Genomic DNA, 18,862 nt, shown 5'->3' on the forward strand with positions numbered 1-18,862 from the left:
TGCGGTGGGGCGGGGGCTGCGGGGCTCTACGTGCTCCCAGGTCTATATTCTTATGCTGGCACCTTGGGCTTTATTGTGCGATTTCCATTTAGGGTGTGCAGCCTGGTCTAACTTTCATTGTAGAAAAGCAAAAGCCAAAAAGCCTGCATTTACACGGACAATGGCTTGGATGGGGTGAGTCTGAAGACAGTCTAAGCAGGGCTGGGCCGTGTGGGGAAGGAAACCAGACCTCAAAGGGTCAGGGGGTGGTCAAGAGGGCCCTGGGGAAGGGGAGGCAGGCGTGGAGGCAGGAGGTTTGGGTGCTGAAGAGACAGCAGCCCGGAGACCCCAAGCTAGGCGAGTGTGTGCGGTAGGAGAGCCACCTTCCACCTTTGCTTACGGAGTAAAGTGAACAGAAGACAAACTGAATTTTTTTCTAATTTCTTTTTCAAACGTTTATTTATTTTTGAGAGAGGTAGATGTGAGCAGGGGAAGGGGCAGAGAGAGAGGGAGACACAGAATCTGAAGCAGGCTCCAGGCTCCGAGCTGTCAGCACAGAGTCTGAGTGTGGTTCGAATTTGCAAAGGTCGAGATCGTGACCTGAGCCAAAATCGGACGCTTAACTGACTGAGCCCCCCACGTGCCCCATAAACTGAATTTTTAATAGCAGTTAATAATCCAGCACACAGAAATGCCTGTTTTATTTTTTACTTTATTTATTTATTTATTGAGAGAGAGTGAGCAAGCGAGCACACACGTGAACAGGAGAGGGGGGAGAGATAGAGAGAGAGAATCTTAAGCAGGCTCCACTGTCAGCGCAGAGCCCCACATGGGTCTGGATCCCGTGACCCTGGGATCGTGACCTGAGCCGAAATCAAGAGTCGAATTCCAAACCAACTGAGCCACCCAGGCGTCCCAGAAATGCCTTCATTCTATATTATTCCTACCAGCTTTTTGAATTGTCTAATGTCATAGTAGTCTTGATAGTTGCATTAAATAGTAGATTGAAGACCAGAAAGGACTGTCCTCCCAGTTTTCACTAAATGCTATGTGGAGCAGTGTGAGGGCCCAAAAGGAAGGACATTATAGGAACCATCTAGGTGGTTACCTCTGCCCTCCATCATTGCTTACTTACCCAAGTTATCCTGCCGGCTCTCCCACCCCAGAGGTTCTTGTTCTTGTTGAAATGGGATCGGAGGGTAGGGAACTAATTGTTGGATGCCCGAGGTCCCTCTCAGTAACCTTGGATGTAAGGACTCCCTGTACTCACCAGCTTGAAATTGGTCCCCGGGGGAGCTGGGTCTGTCTCACTGTTAGCCTGGTGACGCGTGTCGGTACTCATGCGTATCTATTGATCCGGCTGTCTCTACTCAGATGGCGCCAGCACCTGCCCCACTGTCAAGGAGTGGTTTGTGTACTCTGGGAACCCACTGAGGCACCCGGACCTCGTCAGGCCTCTGCAGATGAACATTCCAGGTACAGACAGCTTTGGTTTCAATAAATCAAATTTGTTCACCGTTTGATACAAATCCAGTAATGGATCCATTGTGGAAACGTATTTTTCTAGAACTGCGCTTAAGCCAATTTTCATTTTAACCCTGGGCCCAAGAGGAGTGTATCTGTCTAACAACATTCAAACGTAGCAGAGGAAAGGGCGTTCGACAGCTGGGAACAGTCTGGGCCAGTCTGCTGCCTGACTGCCTCACCCCACCTGTGCTCTGTTCAAGGCCCACACTAGGGGAGAGCGAGCCACTCCGAGAGGAGCATGGCTGCGGGTCTGAGCCCATTGCTGCCAGATCCCCAGGCCTCGTGCCTGGTCATCGCTCAGTAAATGTCCACCAAATTCACAGGGTTGGGTTCTTGATATTCTGATTAAATTAACTCTTGTCTCCTCCCTACCCCTGGAAGTGTGTTTTGATGAACTGAAAAGGGAAGAGAAAGGGAAGTTATTTCAGCTGGAAAAGTAGATTTTCCTTCCACGAGCGTTATCTTAAAACCCTTAATGGGAGGGAAGGAAAAACAAAGTCACCTAGAAATTAGCTGAAGTCCTTTCTTCCTGTGAGTTCTTGGTACCTACACAAGAGCACGGATTTATGACTCAGGTGGTGTTCTACACAGAGGCAGGTCCAAGGGGGAGGGGGGTGAGGGTTTATTTTTAGTGTCCCTTGTCATTGTTTCAGAGAACAAATATTTTCTAAAATTTTGATAATCCGTTTTTGTATGCATTAAATTCTCTCATGCCACTATTATTTTTAATCACATGGGCCTGTAGTTTACCAAATAAGGATGTGAGCACTGCAAAGTATTTTTCTTCTAAATAGAATTGTACTGGGGGAGAAGGTGAGGAGAGTTATTATAGAGAATATTTCCTTATTCTTTCAGTCAGTGATAGACGCACACCTAAAAAGGTACTTATCAAAAAAACAAATGAAGATGAATTGACATTTGTGTTTACAGCAAGAAATATTTTGAAAGGATAACCAAAATAATTTTTCAGAAATGTTTTATTTTTTCCATCTTAATTGTGTCTTTCCAAAAATAATATGGAAAGGGATTATTATAGTTTTCTAAATGGTTTGAATTAAAGAGAATGTTTGGCTATTCGTCATTATATTATGAGTTAGTTTTAAAGGCCACTCCCTAAAATGTTTTAATAAACTCTGGAAGTCATAAAATTATCACACAGACTCCTTCTGGGGCTTATGCAAAAAGTCTCCTTGGCATGACTGGCCCCACAAGGTTCTGCCTGTGATGCAGACCCACGAGGGGCAGCGTGCCGGGCTCTGCTCTAGGAAGAGCTCGTGCAGAGGGCCGGGTCTGAAAGGCTCCTTTGTCCCCCATTGCCAGTGACCTGGATGGGGTCCTGAGCTTCCGTTGCTGATAATGTACATGAGTCGCTCTGCTTGTTTATGCTTGTGTTAATGATACAAAAATGACAAAATTTTAAATTTATTTTTTGAGTGAGAGAGCATGTGCAAGTGGGGGAGGGGAGAGAGAGAGAGAGAGAGAGAGAACAAGCGGGGGAGGGGCAGAGGAGGGGAGAGGGGGGAGAGAATCCCAAGCAGGCTCCACTGTCAGCCCGGAACCCGCTGCTGGGCTCCATCCCATGACCCTGGGATCGTGATCTGAGCTGAAATCGAGTCGGACACTTAACCGACTGAGCCACCCAGGCGTTCCCCTCCCCGCCCCCCCGCCGCCGCTTTTTTAACAAGATTTTTTTTTTTTTAATATTAAATACTTTTCTGTATCCATGAGGAAACATGCCAAATGGTTTTTAAACTAAAATGGAGGAACAGACTGTCCATGCTTCTGTGACAGGCGTTTTTCGAGGCTGAGACTACATGTGGTTAAAAACCATGGAATCCTCTGACCGGTGCTTTCCTTACACCTACATCGGAAGACTTGACACCTGTAGGTGCCTCTCGTGTGGGTGTGAAATGCCCCTGAGGTCTGATCAGAGCCCTTGTTCCCAAGTGAGGCCAGTAGTGCTGTCGGTGGAAGGAGTGTCACCTCAGGACACAGGTCTGATTTTTCTTGTTCTCCTGAGAGAGCTTCAATCAGGTTGATTCCATAAATGTTATATTTTCAGTGAATCTCCTGGTAGAGAGACCAGAGTGTTTTTCTCTTAAAGGCTTTCTTCTAACAGCACATTTGATTTAGCTTGCTTTCTTAAATAGTAGAAATAAAACAGAAATCATAAGATATTTTTCAACAAAATGGAAAGGAAACAGGGGAGCAGAAAAATTGCAGAGGTTACCTAAAAAGGAGAAATAATTAAAATTGACCAGTCAGGGAGCATAAAAGTAAATGTCATCACTGGCATATTTTATTCAGGTTGCTCACTGATCTTCCTGTGTTCCCCTGTGTGTGCAGGTTGTAGACAGTCAGATGTCCCCCGTGTGTGTGTGTACAGGTTGTAGACAGATGTCCCCTGTGTGTGTATGTAGGTTTTAGTCAGATGTCCCGTGTGTGTGTGTGTGTGTGTGTGTGTGTGTGTGTGTGTGTGCAGGTTGTAGACAGTCAGGTGTATGTGCGAGTGCCTAATCTGTGTTACAGGGATCACGTGTTGCTACGTGTTACAGCTCTCATTTATCTCACCACATATCGTGAGACATGCTGTTTCCAATGATGCAAGAAGGGTGTACCTTGAAATCTAGCTTCCTTTCCCCAGACATAGCTCTTGAAGAGTCTGGGGACATGCAACCCGCTTTCTTTCTTCTTCCTCACTTACCAGTGTTCCGCATTTCGTGGAATGAGTCTTGGAGCAAACAACAGGCAGGCATTAGAAATAGCATTTTTATCTCCAGAATTGGAGATTTTTTTTCTTTAGACAAAGTAGTAGTGATTTTCTCCCCCCCCCCATTGTCATTTTTCAGTCCCCATAAGCGTACCCTTATTTTAGAAACCTGGGACAGCTGATTATAGACTTCTAATTGGCAATTTGTCTACCTGCAGTTTTTTTCAAGTGTTGTTCAAGAATCAGTAAATAAACTTAGTATTTCTGGCTATATAAGGACATTTTACTCACCAAAATCTTTCAGGTCCTCTTAGGAGACTTTTACAAAGTGAAATGACATGAAATGGTACATTTCCTGAAAGAAGGGCTGTGTTTAACTCATGTCTCATTTGCTGGGAAGTGGTAGTGAAGCTTTCTAATGTTAGCCTCTCTTCTATATACTGTTGATGCTTTTCGTCTTGACACCTGATGGGTGCAGATCAAGAAAGTTGTCAAATGTTGGCAGCTTCTATGGGTGGTGAGTAGAAATCCCCAGCTGCCATCGGGTGCACACCAGGTGAGGAGGTGATGACAGGACGGCCCACTTCTGGAACTGCCTACCTGAGATCTTGGATCAAGAGAAATGGGTTTGGGGGGCCGTGGTGGTTCAAGTCAGTGAGGTGTCTTGATACAAGCGTGGGTCATGATCTCGCATTTGTGGGATTGAGCCTCGTGCTGGGCTCCTTGGGATTCTCTCTCTCCCTCACTCTGCTCCTCCCCCGCCGTGTGCACATGCTTTTCTCTCCCTAAATAAATAAATAAATAAACATTTTTAAAAAAGAGAGAAATGGGTTTAAAACCTCAGTTGTGGTTTTCTTTCCCTTTGTAAAAATAGTTTGAAGATTTGTCGGATAATGTGTTACAAATACACATTTGAGTCATAAGCCAACAGTTGAATTTCACACTGCTTTTTATAGCCACATTCACTGTATTTTGAGTGCATTAGGTAGATGTGGTATAACAGTGTCGTTTCGCAAGCGTGAAATTAGACATTTCATCCATGTACGTTTAGAGCTGAATATGTTACTAATGCATTCTACTCTGTTTATAGCTGAATGAATTTTTTTCCCTCATTATAAATAGGCTCTTGAAGTTTACCCAGCCATAGTGAAGATTCAGTTCACATATAAGTCCTCAGGGATTTTAATTTTGCTTTATTTTGGCCAGGAATGCTCTATTAAACAAATATTCATGTAAATCAAACTCATGAACTAATAAATAATAAAGTCTTCCCAGGTAAACGTGAGACATAAGATGTATTTAACTTTGAGAACCCTCGTCAGTCACATCCTGACAGTGGGCACAAACCAGACAGGTGTGTGGTTTTTATCACCCTAGTGATGGGCAAGGGAGATAGCCATAAGATAAGTCTTAAGACACAGCTATTGAAGTACATATTTCCATATAAAAAGTGTACACAATGGCCATGGCTTAGAGTCTCAAGACTGTCTTTACTCAGTCATGTTCACTGCTGTAAAAACACAAACAGAACCATTGCTCTATTGCTTTGTTACTCAAGAGGTGCAGCCAGCAGCCCTTTGCCAGCAGTGGGTCGTCCAGGTATCTCTCGAGAAGGTCTTCACCCTTGCCATTCACAGAAGTGACTTCCTTCCCTAGCCCTCTGCCCCACCTCTGTGGACTCGGGTCCCCCGGAGGGCTCCTAGGCTTTCCTGACCATCTGTTCACACAAAATCTTTTACCAAGTTACATAAGCAGGTTTTTGAAGCTGATGTGTTTTAGATGCGACGCTAGTTGATGACCTAAAGATGAGATTGATTTTTTAGGTCTGTGGCTCTTTGAAACATCTCAGCTGCCCATGGAGCTCTGGGGGAAGTATAGGGGCCACCCTTGATCTTTTCTGGCACAGTCTTGTCTGTCCCCAGGAGTGAGGGGTGTGTGTGTGTGTGTGTGTGTGTGTGTGTGTGTGTGTGTGTGTGGCTGTGGTGGAAAGAGAGGAGCTCTGAGCTGATCAGAATTGAAAATTCTGATCAAAATAGGTTTCGTGGGGTTTTTTTTAATAATTTTTTTAAGTTTATTTACTTTGAGAGAGAGCATGTGTACATGAGTGGGGGGAAGGGCAAAGAAAGAGGGAGAGAGAGAATCCCAACCAGGCTCCAAGCCATCAGCATGGTACCTGACATGAGGCTCGATCCCATGAACCATGAGACCATGACCTGAGCTGAAAGCAAGAGTTGGACACTTAACCAACTGAGCCACCCAAGTGCCCCCAAATTAGGTTTCTTTTAATTTTGGTTTTCATTTTATTTATTTCAGAGAGGGAGCACACAAGTTGGGGGGAGGGAGAGAGAGAATCCCAAACCTGCCCCTTGCTCAGCACAGAGCCCAACGCAGGGCTCGATCCCACAACCCTGGGATCATGACCTGAGCCGAAATCAAGAGTCAGATGCTCAACCAGCTGAGCCACTTGGGCGCACCTTAAACTGAAATTACTAACAGTATCTTTTGTGTTAGGTAGGCCCAACCTCTTGGGTTATCATACCAAGGTTAAAAACCACTTTGACTAGAATCAGTTTACGAGTAGAAGAGAACTAATGTAAATGATCCTTCAAAGAAATTCACCCTTTATGGCTTAAGATGATGAAATGTATCAACTGAGGAGTAAATCTGTGGATAGTACTTAGGAAGAGAACCAACCTTATAATTACAGCTGTTACATGGGGTCATCAGAGGGTCCCCTTACAGCCCAGCGAGTACTGCTTGTGGCATGAAATGATGACAGCTCCAGAAAATGTGGTCTTGTATTAAAGACAAAGACCCTCACGTTCTGGAGAAGGCTGTGGCGGTGTCTTACCTTCTACATTAACATGCAGATGGGTGTTCAGTGCCTATTTCTTGACTGAATAATTGATTGAATTTAGGATTAAAATTCTCTAATTTCTGAGGACATGATTTTTCAAACTGGTAGTTTTCTATAATCTATTTTATCATTAGACCTCAAGAACCAATTTAATTATTGGCAAGTTATTCTTGTTTATGTAATTGATTTTTTAGCTTTTTTTTTTAAGTTATTTTTGTCTGTGTAAATTATTTCTTAGCTGTTTCGTGGTATTCAAACTTTGCCTGCACCCGAATCACCTGGAGAGCATGTTACAACAGATTGCTGCCCCCTGCCCCCTGGAATTAGATTTAGGAGGCCTAGGGCAGGGCCCCAAGAATTGGTAATTTAAAAAATATACATATTTATTTATTTTTTGAGAGAGAGAGAGAGAGAGAGAGAGAGAGAGAGAGAGAGGCAGGCAGGCGGGAGGGGCAGAGAGAGGAGGAGACCCAGAATCCGAAGCAGGCTCCAGGCTCCGAGCTGCCAGCACAGAGCCCAGCGTGGGGCTCGAGCTCACGAACCGTGAGATCATGACCTGAGCCGAAGTCGGACACTTAACCGACTGAGCCCCCAGGCACCCCAAGAATTGGCAGTTTTAACAAATTCCCAGATGACGCTAAGGGTGGGAGTAACTGCCATCAGCATGTCCCACTGTTCAGAACATCTCATGTTCATTACTGCCACAATACTTGGCTCTAAATATATCTCCTGAAGCTCATTCTTCCTGTATTAAACTCTTATGTGTAAGCAAATGAAACACAAGTAAAATCTTCCATTGTCCATCCCCTTGCACTGTAATGGGGACTTGGCCTCTTAGCTGGGTGGGTAAATGCTTTACATGCACCGAAAAAAGGACCAGAAGCTATGTTTTAAAATATGGCTATATCTGAGTGACAGGGTTGTCGATGATTTTTATTTTTATTTTATTTTATTTATGCTATTTTTTCTTAAGTTTTTTACAGTGCATGACTTGGGGAGAGTAGAGTCAGAAAAAATGTTTTTCAACTACTTTAGTATATTTGAAATAACTGATAATGGGATATTCATCCCTTACCTTAGATCAGGGCTTGGCAAACTTTTTCTGCAAAGAGTTAGATGTAAATATTTTAGACCTTGGGGGCAATGTGGTCTCTGTGCTGCTACCCAGCTCTGCATTCAGACTGCGCAGGGAGCCCCAGGCAGCACAAGAATGAATGAGTGTGGTACTGTTTCCATAAAATTTTATTTAGGGACATTGAAATTGGCACTTCATGTAATTTTCTCACATTGAGAAATATTTTTCTTTTGATTTTTTTCGGTCATTTAAACCCCCGAGAACCATTCTTAGTTTATGGGCCTACAGAAACAGGATGAAGTGCATTTGGCCCATGGGCTACGGTTTGCTGTCGCTGCAAGATGATTATTTCCCTGAAAAGCGTGTTTCTGGGAAGTCATGACTGACCATTGTGATCACCTTGGAGTAGTATCTCTGTCTTATTAACTAGTGCGGGAGATTGGGTCTGGGGTTTTTTTGCCAGTTATCTTTAGTATTTTCAGTCTTGAAAGAGAAAAATGATTTTTTTTTCTCCCCAGAATATGATAAATGTTTTTTTTTTTTAAATTTTTTTTTCAACGTTTTTTATTTATTTTTGGGACAGAGAGAGACAGAGCATGAACGGGGGAGGGGCAGAGAGAGAGGGAGACACAGAATCGGAAACAGGCTCCAGGCTCGGAGCCATCAGCCCAGAGCCTGACGCGGGGCTCGAACTCACGGACCGCGAGATCGTGACCTGGCTGAAGTCGGACGCTTAACCGACTGCGCCACCCAGGCGCCCCGATAAATGTTTTTTGATAGAGGAAACACTTCAGCCATTTCAGAAATGCAAGTGACTTTGCTCGGTTGTTTCACTTTTGATGGTGGGAGATACACAACTGAGAATGTTAAATAATACTGTGAGCAATATAAGGAAAAAAGAGCTTCCTTTTTGAGTCATTTAATTCTGATGCCATTTGGTTACTGGGTTTTAGACCCCAGCTGTCCTGGCTTTTCAGGCATGACCCTACAGAAATGCCCAGCAGCTGCCCGTACAGGGACCTGGCTCGGCCCGGAATCTGTAGCTCTGTCTGCCAGCACCAGCGAGGCCTCTGTCCTTCCTGCAGACTCACACTGTCGTTTGTTGTGGTTTAAGGAAACGAGTAATGGCTGTCTCTTTGTTTTATTTTACTTTAATAATTTAAATGTATATGTAAAACATAGGAATGAAACACTAAAGATTATGTTAGGAATTTCTGCTTACTAGTTTTAGGGACATGCTTTGGAAAGCATGGGGTCCCCAGATGCCCTGCACCCAAGCCTGCAGGTTGTTCAGTGCACACTCCAGGTACTCTCATAGCTGGTGGAGCGGGCTTTCTGCAGGCAGGACCCAGGAAAACGTGGTTTTTACATTTATATCTGTCTCTGCAGCGGGTTCTTTTTACGCTCAAGTTTGGAAACTGCTGGTTAGGGGAATAAGAGAACACGCTAACAGGGTCAGTTGGTGGCCTTCCCAGCAGCGTTTCGTGTGGCTGTGTTGTTTCTCACACCCTGAGACAGGGCCTTTGACACATACTCTGAAAAGCACTCCTCACAATGCAGGATGCAGCGCAGGTAGGAAAAAAGCCCTCATTTCCCTCAAAACACAGCCTTTAAGAAAAGAAGAATGTTCTCAATGAAGTACATCTGTGTTGGCCTTTTAGGGTTTGTTTCTTTTCACCAGGTAGGTCTGTCCATGTTTACTTTCTAGCTCTTTAAGCCCTAAAGCCCAAGGATGTCAGAAAGAGAAGAGGTTTGCGTCTTTTATCCTTTTATTGTATTTCTACAAGAAACATGTGATAACTTGGTGGTGCAAAGGATAATGATAAGTGGAGTTTGTGCTCTTACCTAGGGGGAACCCCTAGCTTGAAATTACTGTGGCTGAACCAAGACGCAGGGATACAGGCCCGGCGCTTGGACGCGCTGCTAGGCTGCTTCGACCTCTCCTCCTCGAGAGAAGAGCTGCAGGCGGTGGAGAATCCCTTCAAAGCGCTGTGCTGCCTCCTGACCTACCTCTTCGTGCAGGTAACCTGAGCCCCTCACCCTGGGTGCCGCAGTGGCTCCTCACTCCTGCCCTGGCCTTGTGGGAGGGTGGTGGCCTGGGGTGTGGCTGCGGACTCTTTCCCGTGCCATTTTCCAGCATCTACCCCGTGAGCGCCAGCCCCCCGCGGTTCTCTCACTAAAACGCGGGTTCCATGTTGGCACACACGTCAGGGGCCTGTCTGCTGTCGGACCTGGAGGCTTGCAATGCACGTGAGTGTGGTGGGGGCTGGGGAGACCTCGCAGGGGAGGGAACCTGCTTTCACTTTGCTTATGCTCTCCAAGCATTTTGACTCATGTGGTGCCTCCCCTGTGGCTGTCACTGTCCGCGAGGTGGCTCCCGGCCCGGGGTCCGGGGTCGTGGTGAGAAGGCCCAGGGCTTCTGGCAGCTTACTTCCACTGTCCAAGTCGCAGTCGCTCACTCCTCTCCAGATGTTTACTAAGCACTTCCCTATGCCAGTCTGGGACGAGGTATGGTTACTCCCTGGGGCTACTGGGGCATTGCACCGTGGGACAATGAAATGTGTTTTGTAGAAGGGCCCAGTGAAGTGTCCACTAGGATCACTGTCGTCACAGTGTGTGTCCTCCTTGCCCAGATAAACCCGGGGGTGGAGGCCTCGAGTTAGGGTGCAGTGCTAGGTCTTGATTGGTGTTCCTCAACAAGTTGGACAGTTTGTTTCTTTAGTTTCACACTTAATGTGTGAGAATTACAAAGGCGCATGAAGGTATTTGCCTGTTTAAAAAAAATTTTTTTAAGGTTTATTTTTGAGACAAAGAGACATACAGCACAAGCGGAAGAGGAGCAGAGAGCAAGGGAGAGACAGAATCCAAAGCAGCTCCAGGCTCCTGAGCTGTCAGCACAGAGCCCGACACGGGGCTTGATCTCACAGACTGCAAGATCATGACCTGAGCCGAAGTCGGGTGCTTCACGACTGAGCCACCCATGTGCCCCAGTGTTTGCCTTTTTAATAGTTGCCCAAGTGCAGGGTAATGTTTAGACACCTCAGTGAAGGAAGGACCGGATCACTCCCTCTCCCGCTTCCCTTCCTTGTCTGTATTATTTTTAAATGACTTTTGTCTCACTTTTGTCACAGCAACAATGGAAAAAGGCCTTTGCAATCACTTCTCTATTTCTTTAGCCCACTTAGACCTCCCGTATTCTCAACCCCTTTGAGCCATCTTACCTTCTACTCTGGGCTCCGATGTGACAGATCTCGGGTCTCTTTCTTTGGCATTACCATCAGATTTTTACTCGGCTGGAGTAGAAAGTTACATGACTATTTCTCAAACCTGAATTCACTTTATGAATTATTGATTATCATTAAGAAACTTATTCTTGGGGCGCCTAGGTGGCTCAGTCGGTTGAGCGTCCGACTTCGGCTCAGGTCATGATCTCACGGTTCATGAGTTCGAGCCCCGTGTCAGGCTCTGTGCTGACGGCTTGGAGCCTGGAGCCTGCTTTGCATTCTGTGTCTCCCTCTCTCTCTGCTCCTTCCCTGCCTCACACGTTGTCTCTCTCTCAAAAATAAATAAAGATTTAAAAAACTAAAAAAAAAAAACTTACTCTTATCGTGGAATTACATTTCAAGGGCACGTTACACCGATTTTTCTTTTTCTTTTCTAAATTTTTCTTTTGTCTCTGCCAGTCTATAGCTAGTTCTGCATTTTGCATTTTGTAAAAATGTGGTATGGCTAAATAACTCACAGAGATTTTATTGCTTCATTACTGGGTTCACATGCACCAGTGTAAACTTTAGTTTTTGCATTACTGGTTTTTTTTAAGCTTTTTTTTTTTTTGAATGTGTATTTATTCATTTTGAGAGAAAGAGTGTGGGGATGACAAGCAGAGACAGAAGAAGAGAGGGAATACCAGGCAGGCTCTGCACTGTCAGTGCAGAACCCAACATGGGACTTGATCTCACGAACTGTGAGATCATGACCCGAGCCAAAATCAAAGAGTCGGACCCTCAACCGACTGAGCCACCCAGGCACCTGCATTACTGTTTTGAGTAGGAAGTTCCGTTATTTGTACCAGACTTAGAAATATAAATGGCAGAAGATAGATTTTTAAGTGTAAAACTGCTTTTCTTTTGATAGTATTTATTACATACACATGCGTTATCAGCTCACATTTTTGGCTGCGAGGGGGCCATAGTGGGGACTGGGAATGGTGGATAACTAAGAGCTATAGCTTCGCATCCAGAAACATTCGTGTGTTTTCTTCCTAATAACCGTGTGCATATGGACAGTAACTTGTGGGACACACAGTTTGAATTACTTTTTCAGCACAAGAGACGGGCTGTTGGACCCATTGACGGTCACTCATACAGCTCTGTGCTTGTCACTTGTGCAGGTGACTGTCAGTTATGAAAATCCATTTCCAGCAGAAAAAAGTCCAAACCACACAACAGTAGCTCTACATCTCATATATTTATGTAAACCTGAAGCAAATAAGCATCAGGAGGAAAATTTCCACTTTTATCTTTCTGGTGATACTAATAATTACCTTTAAATAAGAATACTTCTAGTGGGAGTCAGCGCGAGGTAGACATGTTGGCCTGACTTAAAGGGCACATTTAAATGGGGACTTTTTAAAACTGAAAAACAATGAATCAACACATCAGTGGCATCTCTGAGATGAAGGTACTAAAATGTATTCACAGGTTCATTATTTTCTTAGGTTTCATAAGGCTAAAAATATAAATTTATAAAAATACTATATTTTTATACGGTCAAGCTTAAGTTAAATGTTTTGATGTACAGTGGGTGGTAGAGAACCTATGGAGAAGCTAAGTGGTCTCATAACCTCCAAGTTAGCAACAACACTTCCTATTAAAAGTTTATCTGAGAAAATTCCCTGGAAGAGTAAGTTTACATCAGAGCAAGTGTACGTATTTTTTATAATTTATAGTAGAGCAAATGTTTTATAATAATAATGTCTGTTATGTGAAATTCTAAAAAAAACTTTGGTGTTATTAAGAATTTGGCACTCTCTGCTGTGGTTTAAGATTGGTTAACTATGAAGATGGTGGCAGAATATGAAATTAGCTAAGTGTGAAAACCATGACATATGAGATAGTTATTCTTTTCTCATAAGTAGGCATTTTACTCAAAACTTGCTAATGGCAAGAAGTAGAATTACATGCGAACAAACCCAGTCTAAACAGAAGAGAGGTGGGCGCTTATGGAATAGAAAAACAGTGTGTTCTTTGCTTGGTCTGGCTTCTGTAGATTGGAGCCTTTTTTCTTGGTCATGAGTACCACACGTCTGTAGACTTTTGTGTTTTTCCTGAAATCATTATAGCTGTCATTTATACAAAGGCAACAACTTCTTCAGAATAAAAATGGAACAGGGCAGGGTAGTGACAGGGTTGCTGCCTTGCGTGGGGCAGAGGTGACGGATGCCAGAAGTATTTGCTTCTCCAGGAGAGCAGGGGGGAGCAGGAGTCCCCAGGGAACAGTCGTTCTGGTTTATGATGGGGTCATTTTTATTGAGAGTAAACATATTAGCCATTTTTATCATTGAGAAAGAATCGAAATTCTTATCCATGAGTTTGTGGTGGTTTCCCTGATTTTTTCCCCTTCAAGCGTTTACTTGCCACAGAATGCATTCCCTTCCAGAAAGAAGGTCTTGTGTTCCTACGATGGCAGTGAGAACGCTGAGCAAGGCTTCGTGTAGTGATTTTGTCTGGCTGGCAGAATTTGGTGGCTGAGCTGGCAAAGTCACTGCCCGTAACCCTGAGAGGAGATGGTGTCCGAGAGTAGCCTGCTGTCGTCATTCCCATCATTCACTTGAGATCCAGAATTTCCACATCCACTCTTTCTCCACACCCCTGCCCCCCTGTTTTCACTCACACTTTGGTTAGCCCCGATTCCACGCAAGACTGGAGGGGCTCAGATGTGGGGGTTGTGGTTTCCGTCAGACTGGGATCTGAGTACACAGGTTTCACCGGGGCTGGCAGGGGCGGAAGTTTATCCCAGCCTTGATCTCGCCAGCTCACACTACAGACCCCTGAACTGCCAGCCCTGGGAATTGGTGCCCAAAACAATCACCTGTGTTGCTCTAAGAGTCCAGCTTGGTTGTGGCTCATGCCCCTGCCGGGCGTCCCAGAGATTTCTGCCTTGCTGGAGAGTGACCAGGCCTGGTCCATCTTGGCCCTGGACGTCATGGAGAGCTTTACACCAGGACTGTGGACTCCTGCTCACCTCTGCCTCTTCTGCTGCCCTGTGCGAGTGCCTGCATTTAGCCATTGAGCCCATGGCAGGGTCAGGTTTTTCCCCGAGCTGATGCTGGTTCTCTTTCTCTGTCCCTTTCAGGTGGACACGCTTTGCCTGGAGGATCTGCATGCTTTCATTGCTCAGGCCTTGTGCCTCCAAGGAAAACCAACTGTGCAGCTCATAGACTTACAGGTACTGCATGACTGACTGATCGTCACAGGTCTGAAGACACCCTGCCTCACCACCCCTTTGTTCTGTTTAGTTTTGGTTGGTGTTTCACAGAAAAGATAAAAAGGCATATTTAGCCAAGATGTCTTCCTGGTGCAGTGGTGTGGTTCGTCTGTCCACAGCGGAGCCCTGAGTCCTGCTGGGTTAGTGAACTTCAAGCAGATCTCTGTACAAATGGCGTCCCGCATTTCTTGGAAGTGGCCATCCAGACCTGTGTCACAGCTGGGTCATGTGCTCACAAGTGCTGCCTCTTTCCGGTGCTGAGAAATTGACAGTTCTTAATCCTGTCTCAGTGTTGTAGTAATATGAAGACAGCAGTCTGATCCCTTATAAGTCTTGCTAACTTTAGGAGAACAGGATGCCTTTTTCTGGTATTAGTGACTTTGGTGCACACACACCTTGTCTCCCATACTTGGTGTCTGCTCTCTGGGGCTGGGCTACATCCCACCTGCCTTGTGTCCTCTCCCAGTGCCTTGCTTGTGAAGTGTTTAGTAAACAGTGTTGGTCACTGGAGGTTATTCAGACGCTGCCATTCACGAGTGTTTACTCCTTTAATTTCAGGAACTAGTCCGTTTGCAGCTAACCCCGGCTACTCTCCTTTGTGGCCACACCCTCTTACGTCTGATGGTTATTTCTTAGAAGAAGCCCCAAGGTCAGGCCAGTTGTTTGTGGAAACTTAAGACTGTGCTTTGTAAATGCCATTGGATGATGATAATGAGTTTTATCCATAGTTTCTAGTTAACTGAATTAGTTTTCACTTGTCTTTCTAGTGAAAAAAAAAGCCTGATAAATTTCATTTATAAACAATATTTAATCTCAGAACTCTTATGTACTAGGTTTACTTCATAAACTAATTCTCATGGTGGTCCAATTAAATGAACAGGGCCGGGTTTTTTCTTTTGTATTTCCACTTTTACATCCATCATATTCAAGAAAGTTCATTTTAAAAGTGGACTTTTTTTCCTCCTTTGGCAAGACGCCATTTTAAATAATGGGTTTGGGGTTATTAGTAGGTTAGTGCTAATTCTTTTTTTATTGAGGTATCATTGACATTATAGAAGTTTCAGGTGCTCAACATGATGATTCAATATTTGTGTATATTGTGGAATGATCTCCACAGTAAGTTTGGCTAGTATCTGTCACGACACATAGTTACAGAACATTTTTCTAGTGATGAGAACTTTCACGGTTTCCTCTCTTAGCAGCTCTCAGATCTGCAGCACAGCAGTATTAACTATGTACATCTTATGGCTTATTTATGTTACCACTGGAAGTCTTACCTTTTGTCCCCCTTCACCTATTTTGGTCACCCCAGGGTCACAGATATGAGTGAAATCATATGGTATTTGTCTTTCTCTGACTTACTGCACTTGGCATGGTGCCCTCAGGGTCCATCCATGTTACCACAAATGGCGAGATTTCTTTTTTTTTTCCTTTATGGTTGAATAATACAGTATTGCATTGTGTATAGATACCATGTCTCTCTTTTTTTTAATCTGTTCATCAATTGATAGACACTTAGGTTGTTTCCATATCTTGGCTGTTGTGAGTAAGAATGCTGTAGTGAACGTGGGGTGCACGTATCTCTTCAAGATAGTGACTTGACTTCCTTCAGATATTTCCACAGAAGTTGCATCGCTGGGTTGTGTGGTAGCTCTATTTTTAACTTCTGGAGGAACCTCCACACTGTTTTTGGCAGTGGCTGCACCAGTTTGTGTTTCCACCAGCAGTGCACAAGGGCTCCCCTTTCTCTACATGCTCGCCAGCACTCATCTTTTGTCTTTTTGGTGATGGCGCTTCCAAACCAGTGTGGCAAATTAATTGACCATGCATGCTTGGATTTACTTTTGAGCTTTCTATTCTGTTCCATTGATTGTTGTGTCTGTTTTCATGCTGATGCCATACTGTTTTGTTTCACGATAGCTTTGTAATATAGTTGGGAGTCAGGGAGCGTGATGCCTTCGGCTTTGTTGGTTCTCAAGATTGCTTTGGCTATTTGGGTCTTTTGTGGTTCCATACACATTTTAGGATTGTTTGCCATATTTCTGTGAAAAATGCCACTGGAATGTTTTTGAGGTTGCACTGAATCTGTAGATTGCTTTGGATAATATGGGCATTTTAACAACACTTGTTTTCCCATCCACGAGCAGGGGTGGTCTTTCCTATTCTTTGTGCCGTCTGCAGTTTCTTTCGTCAGTGTGTTACAGCTCTCAGAGTACAGGTCTTTCACCTTCCTGGTTAAATTTATACCCAAGTATTTAATTCTTTTTGGTGCAGTTATAAATGGGACTATTCTCTTAATTTCTCTTGCTGCTATTTCATTCTTAGTATATAGAAATGCAACATAGTTTGTGTATTGATATTGTGTCCTGCAGCCTTATTAATTCATGTATTAGTTCCAACCATTTGTTGGTAGAGTTTTAAGGGTTTTCTCCATGTAGTATCATGTCATCTGAAAATAGTGACAGTTTTACTTCTTCCTCCTAGTTTGGATGTCTTATGTCTTTTCCTTGCTTGATTGCTCTGGCTGGGACTTCCAGTACTGTGTTGAATAAAGGTGGTGAGAGTGCACATCTTTTTGTTGTTCCTGATCTTAGAGGAAAAGCTCTCAGCTTTTCACCATTAATCATGATGTTAGCTCTTCGCGTTGAGTGTGAACACCTGATCGCTGTTCCTCCTTTTGGCAAGACACAATTCTAAAAAGTGGATTTTCGGGGCGCCTGGGTGGCGCAGTCGGTTAAGCATCCAACTTCAGCCAGGTCACGATCTCGCGGTCCGTGAGTTCGAGCCCCGCGTCAGGCCCTGGGCTGACGGCTCAGAGCCTGGAGCCTGTTTCCGATTCTGTGTCTCCCTCTCTCTCTGCCCCTCCCCCGTTCATGCTCTGTTTCTCTCTGTCCCAAAAATAAATAAACGTTGAAGAGAAAAAAAAAAAAAAGTGGATTTTCAGTTATTAGTAGGTTCATACAGTTCTTAATACCAAATTGGGGCCTTCCTCCCAGACTGCTGTCCTGCTACCACTGGCCTCTCTGTTCCTTGACCCTCATCTGCTTTCCTCTCCCCTCCCAGTGAAACTAAACAGGCAGGCAGAAAGAGAAAGGAACTTGGAGGTCATGCTCTCTCCTGCCTTGTTACGTGGATGGGGAAACTGAGGCAGTGTGGGCAGCAGAGTGAGCTGGAGTTTGGGGTCATGCTGATAAGGGTAGGTTTGGGTTCTGTCACTAACCAGCTGTGGGAACTCTAACGAGTTCTTATGAACATACCTCTCTTGTGAACTGGAGGGGCTGTCTTAACGCCGGCACCATGTGGGACGTTCTTTGACTTTGTCCACATCAAGTGCATCATCCTACACTTACCTTGTCATTGGCGGAGCCAAAGTGGAATCGGCTCTTGACAACCAACCAGTGGTCTTTTCTGAAAGAAAGTCGCTATCACCGGGAGGGAGGGACCGGAGGGAACGTGCGCCTTAGAGTTAGAGTGACTCCAGCGGGAGCTCACCTTGCTGTGCCCTCTCTCTCTGGCTCAGCACTTACTCTGCACTCAAGATTTGTGGCCTGTCCAGTCAGACCAGGTACCTTCCCCGTTGTCAGAGCTTCTCCAGCAAAAATGGGATCTGTGCCAGCTGTTATTGGCGTCGGTTCCCTGTTAGGACCGTAACCGGGTGGTGTGTATTCTCCTCACGCGAAGGGCCGCTCCCAGGAGCCACTAGAGCCCCTGTGGGAAGTGTCCCAAGGAGGATGGAGGTTTTTAACCAGCGGTGGGGACTGAAAATAGCTGCAGTTTCAGTGGCCTACCTTCTCATCAGCCCAGGGTCGTTCCCTCTTGGCTGTCTTGGTTGACTGGGTTGGTTGTGAGGGTGGGCAGGGCAGGGCCCCCCCAGGGCCTCACTCCGCTCCCACTGCCGAGGAGCGCCTTGTCTGGGTGGTCCAAACGTCTGTCTTCACCATGAACAGTGGACCCACGTGGCTGCAGGGCTGGGCATCCCTGCTCGCTGGTACTCATGGGCAATTTAAAAAGTGCCCTGTTAGGTTTGCACCCAGCAATATTTCTCTTGTCCCAACAGCTTGATTCTAGCTTTAAGGTGGTATATGGATTTACATATTTATTAAAAATCCAGGGAGGTAGATTATATATGTGAAGGTTATATCCCATATTATACATACATTCATTTACAGACGCAGAAGTCTGCGATCTATGACAAGGAGTCATCTGCAACAGTTACATAAAAAAAAGA

The 18,862-nt window shown here is 44.9% G+C and overlaps 1 protein-coding gene across 15 annotated transcripts in view; it reads left to right on the top strand.

Annotated features, from left to right (window-relative positions):
• FAM120B (family with sequence similarity 120B) overlaps positions 1-18,862 on the top strand; it is a 95,526-nt gene that overhangs the window by 27,351 nt on the left and 49,313 nt on the right. For 14 of the 15 annotated variants that reach the window (XM_032593290.1, XM_032593291.1, XM_030316820.1 and 11 more), the window contains exons 4-6: positions 1,354-1,455; positions 9,998-10,170; positions 14,503-14,595. In XM_032593290.1, the coding sequence (XP_032449181.1) occupies positions 1,354-1,455; positions 9,998-10,170; positions 14,503-14,595 (368 nt within the window). Of the gene's footprint in view, positions 1-1,353; positions 1,456-9,997; positions 10,171-10,285; positions 10,399-14,502; positions 14,596-18,862 lie in introns of all 15 variants that reach the window. The other variant, XM_030316830.2, reaches the window with a different exon arrangement.

This window comes from Lynx canadensis, chromosome B2 (assembly GCF_007474595.2).
Source record: "Lynx canadensis isolate LIC74 chromosome B2, mLynCan4.pri.v2, whole genome shotgun sequence".
In the NCBI taxonomy this organism is placed as follows: domain Eukaryota; kingdom Metazoa; phylum Chordata; class Mammalia; order Carnivora; family Felidae; genus Lynx; species Lynx canadensis.